Consider the following 17,196-nt stretch of genomic DNA (forward strand, 5'->3'; position numbering starts at 1 on the left):
AAATTCACAACACTAAAATGATCCCATAGAGAGGCCACACTGTGCATCTACAGCAGCTGCTAGCAGTTCAAGAGCGTTCATATACATGCACATTACGGTAACCAGTTGAACTGACTCACAGCAGTCAAGGAGAGGGGGGGGGCTCTGTGTACAGCTTGTAGCTGAGGGCTTTACCAGCCTAGGTTAGGTTGCACACTTGGGGAATACACTTAACAGCCAGATCTTATCTAACTTGCTGATTTCTGGCCAATTCCTGCAATATCAATCTCAACAAGTTGCAAGTCACTGGAAAGGCGCCTTTTGGTTAATCTAAACAGTGGAGATGAGGAGGTTTATTTCCTTCTTTTTCTTTAAAGGGAGAACACTGAACAGCTGAAAGTCTCATCTGTCAAGTGAGGTACTGAACAATTTAAAACATTTGATTCTATATTACACCCTTTCAACAAATTTTATTACTCTTGATTTCAATTTCAAAGTGCTTAAGAAATGACATACTAGAGCAAAGGTACGCATGTGGTAAAATGCCCACGGCTTTTACTGAACATGAACAATTGTGCAAGTACATGAAGCTGTTACCACAAGCCATTATTTGAAATGGACTGGAAGCATAGCTGATGGATATAGTGAGTGAATCGGCCCCCTAATTCAGTTTGTAAATTTTTGTCTATATATCTGAAACAGAAATTTGGTCACAGGCAGATTTTGCTGAGCAAAATTACACCTATGACTATAGGAAAAAAAAGCCTCAAGCCTGAAAAGAACAGCCGGCCAGCTAGGACAGGAAGGTGGCTTATCTCTTCAAATACATGTACGTTTACCATAGAAACACTCCTCTGATCTTAGAAAAACCTCTCCAAGGAAAATTCCCAACTCACAGGATAACAAACCCTGCAGGAAAACACCACAAAACCCACCCAGTTCACCTGCACCAGGGAAGGTTGAGGTCAAAGGTGATATTGCGATGGTGGGGAATCGATTACATGGCAGGCACACCTACTGGTACCAGTTGGCACTATTCCTTGGAAAAACAAAACATGTGCGATCCAATGGGTGTGGAAACACACAGGTGAAATCTCGCTTATCAGCGAAAGGACAACTTCCCTTCCTTCAGGAGTTTTTCCCAGGTGAATTTGCCTTTTAACGAATATTCTAAGAAACACCTTAAACTAGGTTAATCCCCGCCAAAAGTAACTGCTGCGAATGTTGTTTCAATCATGTTTGGACGTACCTGTGGAAATGTTGGCTTCAAATTCAAGGTACCTGTAAGTGTATGGTTTATATATCAGCCACACACATGTACATGTATGCACAACAAAAATGTTTGGGCATCTAAATCTTTTAAACAGCACACCCCTAATTTTTAATCCAAAACCAACGGAATGAAAACAGAAGACAGTGTTTGGATTTCATGCATAAAAGTGCTGCATCTAAACTTTGAACAAGTAAGTCTGACATCAGAATACTGGAGGAGGACTTGAGGGTCTAACTTACAGGTACATGTACATGTCCGGTACTATTTTCACATATAGACTTCTGGAGGTTACCTTGACATGTTTGATACAACAAACCCATATCAAATGCAGGCTTCATGGACAAGCTTTTTCCATCTAGGATTTTATTCACTTGTAAGTACTAAAGGTAGTACTTATTACAAGTACACAGGTAAGATGCTTCCCATTAACTCCGACTCAAAACCGTTCGACTCAAAACCGCGTTTGTTTCACACGGATTTGGATCACAATCAGTGATCTGTCGTTGGTTTAATACAGACATCAAAACTCGCCTAATGGATGGCATGAACCAGCGTAAGGATCACTGATCAAGACCCAGATCCGTATGAAACAAACAGGCCCTCGTACATGTATGCGTATACCTTTGGAGACAAAAGAAAATTGGTTGCCAAGGACATGGTACGTGTAATCTGATTGCTGTGCATGGAAAACAATTCAGGAAGGAAATGTCTTGGCACTTACATGCAGGTCAATTCAATGTGATATGTGGTATTGAGTCTTAAATTGACCAATCAAGAGGCAGAATCTCTAAGGGGGAGACGTTACAAATGGCATGCCATGTACTCCACTGCTCCCATGCATTTCTGAGTGCCATTCTATTTTCCAAGTAACCTACAGCCATGCCCCGGGGCTGTCTCTCTTCAGTGTCTGGATTTGCTGTCCTGGTCCAACTAGCCAAACCTCACGGGAATGGAGCAGGCATCTTTCTGTTTTAATCTGAAGGAGTGGATATTTTTAAAGGATCTCTTGTGGAGACACCAAAAAAACATGATTTCACTGTCAATTTGGTAACAGGTTTTGACAGCTTAGTCATAGTGCTGGAGGTGATATTGTATGCTATGGAACACCTTTATCTAATCTAAAAGCAAGACAGGTGTCCTTTTTTTGAGGTTTGGGGTCAGGGTGAACAGACAGTAAAGAGGGAGCAATGACAAAGATGCAATCGTTGATGGATCAATCATTGCCAAGGTGGTGTTCAAAAGCTCCAAAAACTGTTTGTACGGCGGTAAATTGCCATATTTCTGGAACATGTGCACATACATGTACATGTGCGGTACACGTACAGTACCTGAACCAGGGTACATGTACATGTTCGTGGAGGGAAACTGCAGTGATTTTGTGGGAAAAAGGGACGTGTTACATGTAAATGGGTTATTATTATCAAACACTGAATGCTAACCCCTATCAGGTCTCAACTGGGCTGAAGACTGACAGTTGTCTCACACACTTGAAATGAGGCTCCTGCTGAATGCCACAAAAGGAAACAAAAGTGCAGCAGTTTTTGGTCGCATGCTATACAGTGCGCTATTAATCACTGTTTCATTTGTTAACAGGGGTTAGGGTTCAAATGAAACTGAACAAAGACGGGCATGTACCTTTCTCGCGATGACCAATTGGACGATGCTTCCGGACTTGCTCAGGACGTCCACGACGTCCTGATGAGTCACGGCCAGCAGGCTGTGACCATTGACCATCAGTATCTCATCACCTTTCTGCAGACGTCCATCCCTGTTGGCCAAAGATAACGCTCTGGGGTCAAGACTCTTTCTTTTAAATTTAAAGAAAATGTCTAAATAGATACAGTCACTCAAGTTCCGGTCATTTTTGTCAGTGTGGGAAACAATGATGATATTGACACAGTCGAAGTGGGTTTAACTTTCAAGCAAATTTGAAATGTGGGTACATGACCAATTCATCCTTTCGCACAGCGTACAAAGTTGAAATCAAAGCAGAAACAGCATAAATGCACACATCAAATGCAGATGATAGCCTGTAATAGTGGGCTAACGATGCTGAAATGTGCACAGAAACTGAAAAAAGATGGCATAACATGTTTAGACTGTATGTACGTGCATAAGGCCAACACAAAAAATCAACATGAAATATGTAACTATAAAAGAATGTAACATTATAATTGCAAGTACAAGAACACAATTACCTTCCATGTTACTCACGTATGTTGTGAGTGTGTGGCCCTCAAAATAATAAAAGAACATACAGGTGGGTATTTCCAGAAATTAGGGGTCCATTTTTTGTGTGTCCCTGTCACATCTAACGTATGATTATGTACCGTAAGCTCAGAACACATTTTCTAATTTCCAAGATTGATGAATTAAAGCAAATTACCTGCCAAACAAATAGTAATAGTTTGAAATCAATCCTGGTGATATTTCCTTGCCAAATAACAAATGTCAGATGCAGCAGGGACACAAAAATGTCACACTTTGGGACCCCTAATTTCTGGAATTATCCAGGTACATGTACAGCAAGAACCGGTGCTAGTAATAACAAAGTTCATTTATAAACGAGCACACAACACCCCCCGGGGGAAATTAAAAATCAGTGTCTTCATGCACAATCAATAAAGACAAAAATCACCCACAGGAAAAGGAAGACTGTGTGCATGCGTGTATATTAAGACATGACAATTAACACTTGTAATTTCTGCAAAGTACAGAGGCAAACAGGATGTCGGGGAAAATGAAAATACACGCAGTCTTCATTTTCCAACACCAGCATGAATACTTTGTTTCATTTTGAACCACAAACCTGAATTGAATGGATAGTAGCCAGAGTTTGGGTTTAGGACTGCAACAAGTACCCTGATACCGGATATCGAACCACAAGTGGCATTAACCTTTTCTCTTTTTATGTGGTTTTGGTACTTGAATCTTTTTGTTTTGTTTTGTCACTTGAAAGCTTCATTAAAGATTTGAAGCAACCATTCTGTGAACAAGGCACACCAATCAGACCACGTACATGTACATGTTATTTTTTCTCTTATGAGACTTTGGTTTGGGCAAGCCTTACAATTGAAATTCAACAATAAGAAAGTTCAAAAGGGCAACGTCATTTGAAAACAATCACCCGATGTCAAGCCAGTTTGACCATATTCAGTACATGCGAGTTGGTGTATGGCCACACTGACTGATAGGGTCTGGCCTCGTGCGTGCTACTGATGCTCCTAAATTAACCAGTGAGATTCTCACCTGTCGGCAGGGCTACCTGTGTCGATGCCGGCCACAAAGATGCCAATGTCCCCTTTCCTGGACCCCTTCCCACCAGCAATCTGGATGCCCAGGATGCCTTTGCTCTTGACCAGGTGGATTTTCACAACTTCTCGTTTCTGGGGGAAAAAGGAAGAAAATGAGGAATTTCAGAAGTGAGAGGCACAAGTTTGTGTGAGGATATACCACTAGGTAAAGATGCTCTGTATCAACTTTACTAACCAGCAAACTGTGTACATTTAGGTAAATACACTTTCCTGTACGTACATGTACACACCTACACGTACATGCCCCTGTGTATTGTCTCATTCCAACTTTGCTTTTTAAGTATCTGTCATGGTATTTGTGTACAACCACACATTTATCAATAGTTATTCTGTGATATACTTCTCACTTTTACACAAGGAAGCAATTTCAATTTCTTCAAGTTGAACTGTATTTTGAATGTAACCATTGACTTGCTTGGTGTTTTGGTTAGTAACTTAACCATATACTCCAATATCCTCCAAACCGTAGCCATACTCGCTGTATTTCAGCTGTCCGGAGGGAAACAAGCCCCCAGTATTAATAATAGCAGTGAATTAAAGGACCGAATTTCTCAATCCAGCTAAAATCTCCTGGCATGTCCCAGTGGAAAGACTTGGCTGGGGTAAAATCGTCGGACGATTTCACACTTCAGATAAAAATCGTCTGATGGTGCCCCCTTCATTTTCACTGTTTACCTGTAAGTGCCAACTCCCCGATGGCCCGCCCCATTTGAGTCTTGGGGAAACCGTTAATTTGCCAAAGTGTCCAAATCTGTCAAAGCCTTTCTGCAATATTTGCTTCTGGAATGCAGCAGAAAAGGTCAGCATGTGTCAGAAAGCACAGGTGCCCTTTGCACATTTACATGGGTTGACAAGCACTCTCTGCTGCCATCCACGTGCACATAAATAGCTTCTTGTGGCGCCAGCATTCGAAACAATGTCATCAGACTCTTTCAACAAATGTGTTTCACTGGAATTACACCCTTTAGAGTGCATGTTGGGGCATTTTTGAAATATGTATAGACACTAATGCAGATTTTCGTAGTCATGAGCATTTGAAAGTGAAATTTCTTTTATTTCTTAAGTTTCAGCTCCAAAATAATAACTATTTCAAATTAATTAACCAATGCTAGCAATTTTTCATTTTTTGACATTTTTTTTATGTGGTTACAAATTTCTTTTTATGTAGTTCCAAGGGTTCCCAAACTCTGTTTTTCATCTGTGTGTCACTAACACAGTGTCTGAGGCTGAAGCTTACACCAAATGTGAGGCTACATGTAATGCTATTATTGAAACATCACATCAAAGAATCAGATGCATTTTGGTTGCAGTCTCAAGTTATTACCCCAGGTTCAGCTTTTCTGCTGGGGAACTTGCCAGGTAATAATCCTATTACTCATGCCATTCAGTGGGTAAACATGCAGAGGTGATATGCACTTACATTCCGCTTGACTTCTGGTAACATTTTGGATAGCACTGAGTCACTCCTGGCCACGGATACTGGGGGTGCCGTCTCCGAAACCTTGACAGTCTTTGGCGGGGGCGTCTGATCGTCCATCCTAACTGTGTAGGGTTCCTGCCCGGTAGGCTGTCTTGGCGCCGGCCTCTTTGTACTTGCACCCCTCTCGCTGCTGTCTGTGCGCCCCTTGAATTTCCCCCCACCATTAACAGATGCCGAAAGCCGATTTCCGGCTGCGGGTCGGGGATGACCTCGGCTGAAATTCATGTCGTCTTCAGGTGCCAGCGAGCTGAGATGGTGAGCACTGAGAGACTGGCCACTGCCGTTCTTGGCATCGGCCTCAAGGGAAATGGCAGTCAGGTGTTGCGTCTCGAGAGGCTGATCGCTGCCGCCGCCGATTTGTCTCACTGTTTCAGAACAGCCTGCATGTAGTGCAGCGTACTCGTTTGCCCCCTCGACCTCCTTCTGAGGGACAGCACTCAGATGTTGTCTGCTGGATGACGGGAGCAATGCCTCTCTGTGAGCCAGCACAGGGCTGGTCTGGTCCGGGCAGGAAGCTGGAGGGGGCCTTGGTGCTTTCCTCTTGGTCTTCCGTAATATGGCCACACACAGCTTACCTGACCTCAGGGCACTATCTAGGAGAAATCTGGGGAGGAAGGCAAACATTTGTGGTTACTTTTTAGAATCGCCCCATCTCGGTACCTCAGGGGACAGCTGCAGAAAGCAGACAGTCCTTCCCCAAAAGTAGGGATCAGACATTAGAAAAACAAATATCTGAATGTAGAAGTACTTCAGTAACTTTCTTACCGGCACTTGACACTCTAGAACGCCTGGCAAACCACCTGGAAGTACGCTACAAATTAGCATAAGTAAATGTGCAATTTACATTTACGTACGGTGTTTCCAAAAACAGACTATTAAAGTCTTTAACTCTTTCCAAAAGAAATATCTTTTTGAGGGTAGTAAATTATAAAAGGCATATGCAGTGTACATCACATCAATCCTGAAAAGCTTGAATGATTTCACATAATCCCAGTGATGTCATTATGACATGGTTATGTTCACGTACTGGCACGTGCAGAACAAACATGGGTATGTTGATGCCAGTCAGGGAAAGGGGGGTCACGATTGAGTCCCCATTTCATGTTATTAGGATGTTTCCCCGTTTGGACCTGACTGGCAAGGGAACTTCAACATTTTCCAATGACTCTTAATTTCCTTCCATCCTTCAGCCGACATTAAGCGTGACGTAAATGGCAGTCTTCCCTGTTCTCGGGTCACCTTCTTGATGGGCAGGCCACACTCTGGAGGGCCAATACATACATGCACGTACATGTATACTAAATAACTGACAGGAAAGCACTGTGTGATTTCTGAGGTACATGTACAACTCAATCACGTCAAGTGGGTCGCATCGGGCCATTGATGGCGAGGCTGTCCTCTGCCAGTCAAAATCACTGAACAACTGCATTCACATCCAAGTACATACATTTAATACCGTGGCTGAGTGAAAAACAACCAGAAGGGTGTTCCACTTTAATGTGGAAGGCACTAGCATTTGCCAATCATCCCTCCCCCCCTACAAAAACATGGCAAGATTTGCCATTAAAAGTGGAAAGCAACCCCGAGTTGTTCCCCTATATGTAAATGTATGTTTACAAGAAAACACCTTGTATGTACAGTGCATACTCAATCTACAAAGGGCTCAGACTGCTAAACTCTTTAGAAGCACTAAGCACAAAAATGAGATACATACACTTGTACACGTTCCTGTACACCCAGGGGTTCATGTGCAAGACCACATTTTCATCTGATGTCAGCCAGACAAGTAGGGACAAGTCTGAATTTGCTGGCTGGAACGCCCTAACTGCTTGATGAAGAATATTTCGCATGAAAACAAGCCAAACGGATTGGTTTTCAGTTAGGCCCTAAAGCACACAATTTTTGACCAAATACCTGTCTATTGCAAACATTGGCCTGATCTTGGCACAGTGCACAGTCGTCACAGTACCTACGGGAACATGACATCATACCGTCAGATCTTATACATGTAAACTGAGTTCTTTTCCACATGTCACTGGTTATAACTAAAATAAAAAGTGACGTCATTTCATAGGACTGAAGCCTGAGAAAAAAAGCAGTCTGCAAATTTGGTTCTGACATGTTTGATTATGACTTGGCATTATGAGTCAATCTGATAAAAAGTGCCATTTATGCCAAAGGTTCTTGGATCTGGCTGAGCCCATTTGCAATGTCTTCATTTCCTGCACTCTGGCATTGCAGCTACTGGTACATGTACTTTGTATGTGTCCAAACACTCATCCCAAAACTCGTTCAGAGTAACCACGCCAACACAAATCCTTCTGTCAACAACTCCTAAAGCATTATACCTTCTAGAGCCTCAGAAACAAGCTCTGATTAAAACACTGCTGAGATACTTCGGCAGACGATACCTACATGTACTGTACATCAGATCCTGTCCACTGTGGACAACTTCAGTGCTTGTCAACGTTCACGTTATTTGTTCCCACAAGGGAAATCAACCACAGTCCTGATCCAGCAAGTATGGGCGACACAACTCAAATTACACGGCATGAAATCATCCAATACAAGAATCACATCAATGGAATCAAAGGTCAAGCAAACACTTCAGTTTCTAAGTTCAACAGTTTTAAAGTAAAAGAAAAAAACTCTAGATTAAAATTCAACTTGGGCATAGTTCAGGCACAAATTCAAGTGGGGAGATAATGGTCCAACAGTCACTGGGCTCTAGTTTTTGTCAGCTGAGTGACATCTTCAGTGCCTTTTCAGTGTGTCATTGTGTCTAATGGCTCATGTCTACAGTGGATTATGCAGCTGGTGAGTATAAAACCTAAAGAGGGATCTTAATCGGTGTTGGTGAACACGAATAGCCCAATTCCACAGACCATGAGCGTCGATCTGCCCCCCAAAAGCTTGTTTCGAACAGCTGAACCTCTGCCACTGTACTAGTAGATCACAGCCATCTTACTGATGTCAACAAAACTGGTCTTTGTTCGGAACAAACCCCTTTGAAAAACAGTGGCTGGCTCTGCATGGGTGTAAGTACGTACATGAAACTCCTCTGCTGGTGATGAAAATGGGAGTCTGGGCCATCCCTCGAATGCCACTGGGGCCATGGATCCTCACGGCGCCAGCTTGAAACCAAACTGGTTCACACACATGCACATGTATCTCCATATGAAATAAGCCACATGTGCAGGTACGTACATGGACATGGTATTGTAGAAACATGTATGGTAGTTCTTTTTTTGCACTGCCCTCAAGTCCATCGTTGATGAATGTTTTCAACATACAGTACTACCATATGGTAGCTGCTTGTAATATTCAATACATGTATGCAGCCTGGATTTGGACCAAGTGCATGTGCAACTGTATCGGTACATTGTCTACATAAATTTAATAAATTGAGGGACTTTGGGCAGTTTCCGACCGGGGCATACCGGTATGTACAAACAACTCTCACTGAAAAATGGAAGGATTGAATGATCAGAAAGTCATGATACTTATCACCAACTTACAGTAATTGTTGTCTAACTCCATGTATTCCAGATAGCCAACAGGCCTACTGTGTTGGCATATCCCTCACGAGTACATTCAAACAGAAGTTGGTGCGTGCACTGTGTGTGTGTAGTAACTGTCAGTTTCAATGAGTTCTGTAGTGGCTCGTTGAAATGATAACTTCCTGTGTAATTTCCTTTCTTGCGACCACTTTCGACCAACAATGATGGTGCAGTTCTCAACAAAGTGAAACTTGATGAGAAAATTCCAACTGACTGAACCTTATTTGATTTGTTCAATCGGTTTATGCCAATTTTTGTTTTGTTTTAATCCTACATCCTATCAGCATCTGTAAAACGATGAAAATATTGACAACTGATAGCACAGACGGGTAACTTTTTAAAATTCATGTACATGTACTGGTAATATACATGTACTCTGACAAATACCTGGTACACATTCAAGTGCTTCACGAGTAACAACACAGAAGTCAAGCCCACTAGCCAGTGATTCTATAAGTTGGGAGGAGAGGGACTGACGAATCCTGACTACAGCAAAGGAGACTCAATTGACGGCCCAAACTCTTCTCTTTTCTTTCATTCTTATCTCTGGCTGCTGTTAATGACTGGAGACAGGAAAGGGCAGTGCAGGGATCTGGTGATTTCCTCGTACAACACAGTCTGCATGTACTCTCGCACTAGTCAGCTATACAAATTCAAACCCACAATTGATGGGCCACATTGAACTGACCGGCCTTAAAGTGGCGCAAGGCCGAGTTGTGGTCCTGAAAGATAGCGGCAAAATCTCTAGGACAATCAGGGCGTGGAACTGAGATGACACATCCCATTAATTCATTATCATTGTGCTTGCACTTGTTTCTTATGTCTGTTTGGTAAGGTCAGAAAATTGTAAAATACATGATGTACCTACTTCTAAAGTTTCTTGAAATGCTCACAACATGCATACTTATCAACCTAAAACTGAGTGGGTTTGGGGGTACGGAGGGTCAAAAATTCCTAAGCATGTTTAGGGATCAATGAAGAAGTATCACGGTCTACTGGAGTGAACAACTGAAGAACATACGATTTTAACCCACGATTTAATGAAGCGTTCGGCAGCTTTTACAAATAAAACTATATTTATGAACTAGTACTCCTGTACATGTACATTCAAGCAAACCACATACAGGTACATGTACATCCCCCATCTACCGGTACATACATGTACATGTACATATATGCATGATGCATAGAGTTTCAAAATTGTCTCAAGACTGTCACTTATCTAGAGCAGAAAATGCCGACACCCAAAGCTACATGTACAACAGATTGATTCAACAGCAGATGTTCTCTGAGTGCAGACACGTACATGTGGGTACACGTACATGTAGGCCTATTTTAGTTCACAGTTGCCATGGATACAACATATTGATCAGCATGCATGCTTCGATGTTGAATATTCACTTTTCTCCTTACGTTTTATACTGTAAGTTCATTAAAGTCTCAAATGGTCCTGATGTATCCAAATGACCACTCATTTCAACCACGTACATGTACATGTACACAGTTATCTTACCCCCTGATGTCAATTCTAGTACATATATTTGAAGTACAGGTAGTGTTGCCAAAGATGAACACAAGTGTGTATTATTAAATGCACCCCATGGATGCTTAATATTCTCTCCTTCCCCAACAATATTACATGATACATCAATATTACATGATACAGGGTTTGGTCAGATTTCCAAAGAGGGGAGAGTGTCAGTCACTACCACACATTACATGTACAAACGCTATCTACCATTATTTACATTTGACCAGTTGTTACATTAGGCAAACATCCATGAACTGGTACTGCACCAGTACATACCTTCAGAAGCAACGCTAAATGTAGAGATTTGGTAAGCTCAGTACAAAGAAGCTTTTCCACATTCATATACTAGCATGTACATAACTGTAATTCCACTCAACCTACCGGTATTGGGGGTTACTGAAAGATGTACTTTCCAGACATCAACGCAAGTTACACAATTTATTTATAACCACGCAAGCTAGCACTCCTCGTTCCTGGTTCTCCCGGATTGCGTAGTGCATCAAGAATTATAGAACTTTTCAGCAGCTGCATGAACAAGCCCACTACCCAACCCACCACATGAGGCAACAAGGACCCCCACAGGGGCACCAAACAAGAAAAATTCCATGATCACACACAAAAAAATTCCCATGGCTGTTGTCATTCCCACATACTATTTACATGAGTCAACACGGTTTACTGGATAAAGTACCCCTTCAATCCACCAAACACTGACAGCCTAGCAGACGTGACCTTCGTAAAAGAGAAGGTTTCCACACATATGGTGCCACAACAGTATTTTGGTAAAATCCCCAAAAGTTACCCAGTACCAGGAAGTCTCTGCTGCAATTATCAATGAGTTCATTTGAACTCCCCCCCAAAAAAAAAAACTGGTACAGTATATGCCAAAAACATGGTTTTTGTGAGCTGGACTTCAGAAAAAACAACACTGTTTTTGGAAGCAATTACCGGTAGTGAAGAGATGTGTAATGACATGGAATGATAAAATTTTAAAGATAAGTAAAAAACAAAATGAAAAAAAAACCTGTAACAGAAAATAACGTCTGGCAATGTAGAGGAAGGGGTAGGAAAAGTCTTAGGCTGCCCTCAGGAAATTTTAAAAAATGGAACCAGTAAACTGCTTTTGCCCTTACAAGTGTTCATATTTTGGGTAGACTGGGGAAGGGTATGGGTTAATACATGTACAGTACTTCTAACCTGCTTTTCTAGTCTTCCTACTGGTAAAACTGTACATTACCTCTAGTCATGAATGCTACTGTACTGCACTATGCTTACATGTACAGTACATGTACATGTCTGTAACACAACCATGCGTTAAGTGCTATACAGTGGTCCAAAGTAAAAGCCAATGATAATATCACCCTTCCAAAGATCCATGCCTGCGATAGCATGAAATATTTGACCCAAAGCTCACTGCACCTTGACCGATGGACAGGTCAACCCTTTGAGCCCTGACCTTTGCTGGAACAGCCATAAAGGAATGCTGTGGTTGCCATGGTGATGGCCAATACTGGCATTCAACCTTGACACAGCAGGAGGGGTTGACCTTTCCTGGCCTCAAAAGTGATTCTTGGAGTTGCTTGTAATTTGAACCTCATGGAATACACTCCATAGTGCATCAGTTATCGCGAAAAATTAACATAATTTATTGTCATGAGCACAGCTGTGGCAAAATATACATGTATGTACATGTCAATGTACTCCCGTATGGTAGGAATATTGACTCAGCATCATGGCTGTTTGTAACTAGTCCCTGATTTGTTTATTTTTTTCAAACTTCTATTTGTTGCAAAATGCTTGAGACTCAATTGCAAACTGAGACTTTCGCTGCCATACATGTACATGGATGGTACTGTATGCACAGTATAATTTCAAAATTTATGTTTCCGTTCTTACTCAGAATGGAGGAATACCAAACAGCTACCGGTGCAGTTAGCTGCACCAAATGGTCCGTGGCTGCACCAAGATGAATCCACAGTATTCAGCTGTTGTACATGTATAATGAGCGCTGTAAGGATTTTTACTGTAAATTTATGTATCATTTACATAACTGCCGCAAACAAAACAATGACCCCATGTTTCACACTGTGTAGACTCTACATGAACATCTAAGATTGGGATGATCAGCAAACCGGAATTTATTCAAAATACATGTACATTAACCAGGCATTGCATTAAAATAATAAATGGTAGATTTCAGAATCAAGACATGGAATTAAACCATGGTAACACCCTTCCTGAAAACCTTGGGCCCGATATTAATAAGCATGCATGTGCAATGTGTGTCAAACTTCATACTTCGTAGAATTGTGCACAATTGAAAGAGAGCATTTTAATGATCTCTTCTGTGGAAAGTTGAGCTCTTCACCTCTAAAGGAGAGCGATATGGTGGCAATTAGCCCCTGGTTATGACAGTGCGGTAATTCCAAACATCCCCCTGTTCTCACTTGTTCCTGTGCGTACCACCCATTAAGAAAAGCTAAGGGAAATAGAGAGCCAATTCAATTATCCAGTGGAGAAGTTATCACAAACCATCTGTCCTTTTTTTTTTTCTTTTTTTTTCCCCCGCAGGCGGGAAACACTACAGGCAAGGCTCGCTGTGGATTTCTGAGAATTCTGAGGGAAATGTTGTCCGGTGTTTGACATCTGAAGGGCTGGATATTCCTCATATAGCACACATGTACCAGTATGATATCACTTGACTTTATAATCGAAAGATGCCAACTTGTCGGAGTATATAGTGCACACCTTGGCCAAAGTACATGAAATGCAGATGTTGGAAAATGACCTGCACAGTTGTCATGAAAGAAATTGATATACTTGTGATGTGAAATGTACATGGGGTAAACTTTTCCCCATTCTTTCCTCTAAGTTACATGTCCCTGCATCCTAAATTTAAAATAAATAAATTTACAACATCATATATTGGCTGCCATCACCGAGGCTCTGCAATAGCCTACATGTACATGTACATACAAGTACTGCAGCTAAATCAGTGGGATTGCAACTTACAAGCATTGATAAAAACTCAACTCCTACGACGGGTGAAGCATTGCTGAAATTCTCCGACCTTTGAGCTTGTTTGAAAAGTGAGCAATTGTGTGCTGCTGCCCAACAAAGACTTTTGTTGTTGTTTGATGAGTTTAGTTCAATCATCGCACTTGAACAAGCGTGAACACAAAGACCCAATGCACGGGTTCCAATGTACACACAAAAGACGCAGTGATCAATACCACTTTATTGTGAACCACAGAAATGACCTACTTTAATACACGCTATGTACATGTCCAGTATTTCGGGAATGGCTTTTAGAAATTGATGCGCTGACCAAATTGAAAGTTGGACTGCAAAGACAGAGCACTGGGGTATAAAGCCATAATCCCCTCAAATCCTGGCAAATCTGCCAGGGGTTTTAGAAGATTGTGTACGAAGAAAGTGATAAGAGGTCAGCCACTGTGTGCGTACTGTACATACATGGGGATTGAGTTCTACCAAAACTGTGTCACTTTGTTTCTACCAGGAAAATATTAGGAAAGTTTGGATAAATTGTCTCTCTTCTGATGTGAAATGCAGCTGTAAATACCTGCACGTAGAATGGAAATATTTTACTCACATAACCTTTGAAACGTTGGCAACAAAAGCGCAAACATAAAGAGTCAAGATTTCCAAACAATTGTAATTAACTGTGTTCACACATTGGACATCGAGGTACTCATGTGAAAGCAAGGTCAACTGCTTTATTTTGGGGAAACCTATGAATCAACATGAAAGCAATGGAAGAATTTTAAGTAAATTTCATTTACAATAATGACTCATTACAAATGTGTGGTTCGTTATATCTAAACATTTTTAGCAACACTGAAAAACTGAAAGCGAAGCATGGAACTGACCTAGTCTGGCACTAATCTCTTTGACAGATTACACTGAATACAATAAATTCAGGAACATGATCCAGAATGGCATCCCTGTGAATAAGTCCTATTAATCTGTGATCTGAAGAGATATAATCTGCAATCCACATTTGCTTACTGATTTAAACAATCAAGAACACTGTATTTTGTTTCCCATTCCTCTAGTGAGGACATCAGTGATTAATTTCCTCAGTCTGAATTTACAAGTACACTATAGTTGCAAGAGTGTCTCTGCCTTACCTTGCTCGTTCTGTGGAGCATCGCTCCATCAGGTGTCCGTTTATCTCAATGATCTCATCCCCAACTTTCAACTGTCCATCCTGTTGCACAAATGACCCTGGGGCAATGGCAGCAATGCGTATGTTCCCCAAAGCCTTGCCATTCAGGAGAACAGCTGCGGTAGGTTCAAGTCTCTGCTGGCGCTGAAGTGTGGCTGGTGCCGCAGCGCCGTGCTGCAGAACCACGCCAAAGTCTAAGGTGCTCTTTGGGGCTGGGGGCGACTGAAAAGCAAAGACCTTGATCTCCTCCCTGTTGCGATCGCCATCCCCTGCAAACCTTCCCAGCCCTTCCCGACCAGCAGCGACGGACGTAGCCGCTGGGAGAATGCTGTTGAGGTATGCGCTAAGGATGTCGATACTGCGCTGGACATCTTCCTGCTGTTGAGCGCTGCTGCCAGCAGCATCCCGAAATTCGGTCAGGAGGCGCAGCGATCTGGCCGCGTTTTCCTCGCTGATAGGCATTGGAGATTGGGGATTGCCACGGATAACTTTCAGCAATGGTGCGTGCGTTCATGTGGCACACATTAGGCAATGATTCTAAACAAAATACACAAAAGAAGAAACTATGATGTCAAGCCATAATAATCCTCCATAAACAAAACACCAATGCGGTGACAAAAATTCAAAAAACTGGAATGCACAAAAACTATGTAGTTAATGTACATGAGAAAACACATGTGCTGAAGAAATTTGACAAGGCTGAATAATCCTACACAATACTGAATACCAGCAGTTGTACCTTTCAAAATGTCTGTGCAAATGCCACAATTGTATGCTCAATCAGCAAAAGGTTGATATGGTACAAATTTCTAGAAATTAATGGCATGTGGAGCTCACGCATATAATCATTTAGTATTTACATGTTCGTACATGTACAAGCACACAACTACTGTTTAAATTGTTCACATAATTTTACCCACATGTCCGCATTAGAGTCAAAGTCCACCATTAATATGTAGATCGTGTGTAAAGCATCATACCATGTACATGTATTAAAATATGATTACACACGTCACTCTTTGGCGAGACACTTTTTCTATTTTAGCCATTTTGACCTAGCGTGCCTAGTGAGTTTTAGGCCCTAAGCTAGTCGACTTCAGCTGGTATTTACATGCATCATGGTTTCAAAAATACTCAAACATTTTCCTCATTTAATGACACAATAAACATTGAGGACATGGATGATGGAGGTTAAATGTGAATGAGTGATGTTCTTCAGTTCTTACAATATTTGGAATGTATGAAAGAGCGATGACCAGATGACGCATACATGATATTGACAAGGCCTGTCGCAGAGACACCCAGTTCAATATTTATTATTAACCAGGGTTTTGAACACATGTACACACTTATATTAAATTAAATTGCGCCAATGGAGATCATAAAATGTATACTCACTATGACAATGGCGTATTACATCAGGACTTCGAGAAAGTTAATAATTAGCAAAGAATCCGTGAGATTACATTGTTCCGAACAACCACCCCATTGATACGAACTTAACTGCATACTGTTAATGTTATAGATGTACAACGTGTGCAAATTCACCTGCCTCGCTCATTCAATCAGTCAGTTGTGTACAGCCGGTTACGCACCGTTGTCAGATTCAACCATTATAAACGGAGGGGGAAACTTCACCCGTTATTTGAATTCGCAATTCAACTGACAGTGACAGCCCAGTGTATGCTATTGCGGGTCCTTCTTTTGAGTATAATGTTCCTTTTATTCAATCCCCCTTTAAAACACAAATTTTTGAATGTTAGGCCAATTGAATATTATGGAGATATACCCTATCCCTCAAGAGTTTAATCGCTGCGCCTACGTTGTGAATTTAACGGCATTTAAATTATAATAGAGGGCGCTATGGTTA

At 41.6% G+C, this 17,196-nt stretch overlaps 1 protein-coding gene and 1 long non-coding RNA gene across 2 annotated transcripts in view; one reads left to right on the forward strand and one right to left on the reverse strand.

Annotated features, from left to right (window-relative positions):
* The window catches only part of pdzd2 (PDZ domain containing 2), a 68,500-nt gene extending 51,615 nt beyond the window's left edge, over positions 1–16,885 (reverse strand). The window contains exons 1-5 of the mRNA XM_022254561.2: positions 16,725–16,885; positions 15,289–15,863; positions 5,987–6,650; positions 4,502–4,638; positions 2,888–3,020 (exon numbers count right to left, since the gene is read on the reverse strand). Of these exons, the coding sequence (XP_022110253.2) occupies positions 2,888–3,020; positions 4,502–4,638; positions 5,987–6,650; positions 15,289–15,788 (1,434 nt within the window). The 5' untranslated portion in view covers positions 15,789–15,863; positions 16,725–16,885. The remainder of the gene's footprint in view (positions 1–2,887; positions 3,021–4,501; positions 4,639–5,986; positions 6,651–15,288; positions 15,864–16,724) is intronic.
* LOC110989878 (uncharacterized) lies at positions 8,704–15,274 on the forward strand. Its single transcript, XR_002599704.2, has 3 exons — positions 8,704–8,863; positions 13,038–13,147; positions 13,709–15,274. It is a non-coding gene; the product is annotated as an uncharacterized LOC110989878 (long non-coding RNA).
* Positions 16,886–17,196: the final 311 nt, after the last annotated feature.

Source organism: Acanthaster planci, linkage group LG05 (assembly GCF_054643075.1).
Source record: "Acanthaster planci isolate LZ-2023a linkage group LG05, COTS_SCS, whole genome shotgun sequence".
NCBI lineage: Eukaryota > Metazoa > Echinodermata > Asteroidea > Valvatida > Acanthasteridae > Acanthaster > Acanthaster planci.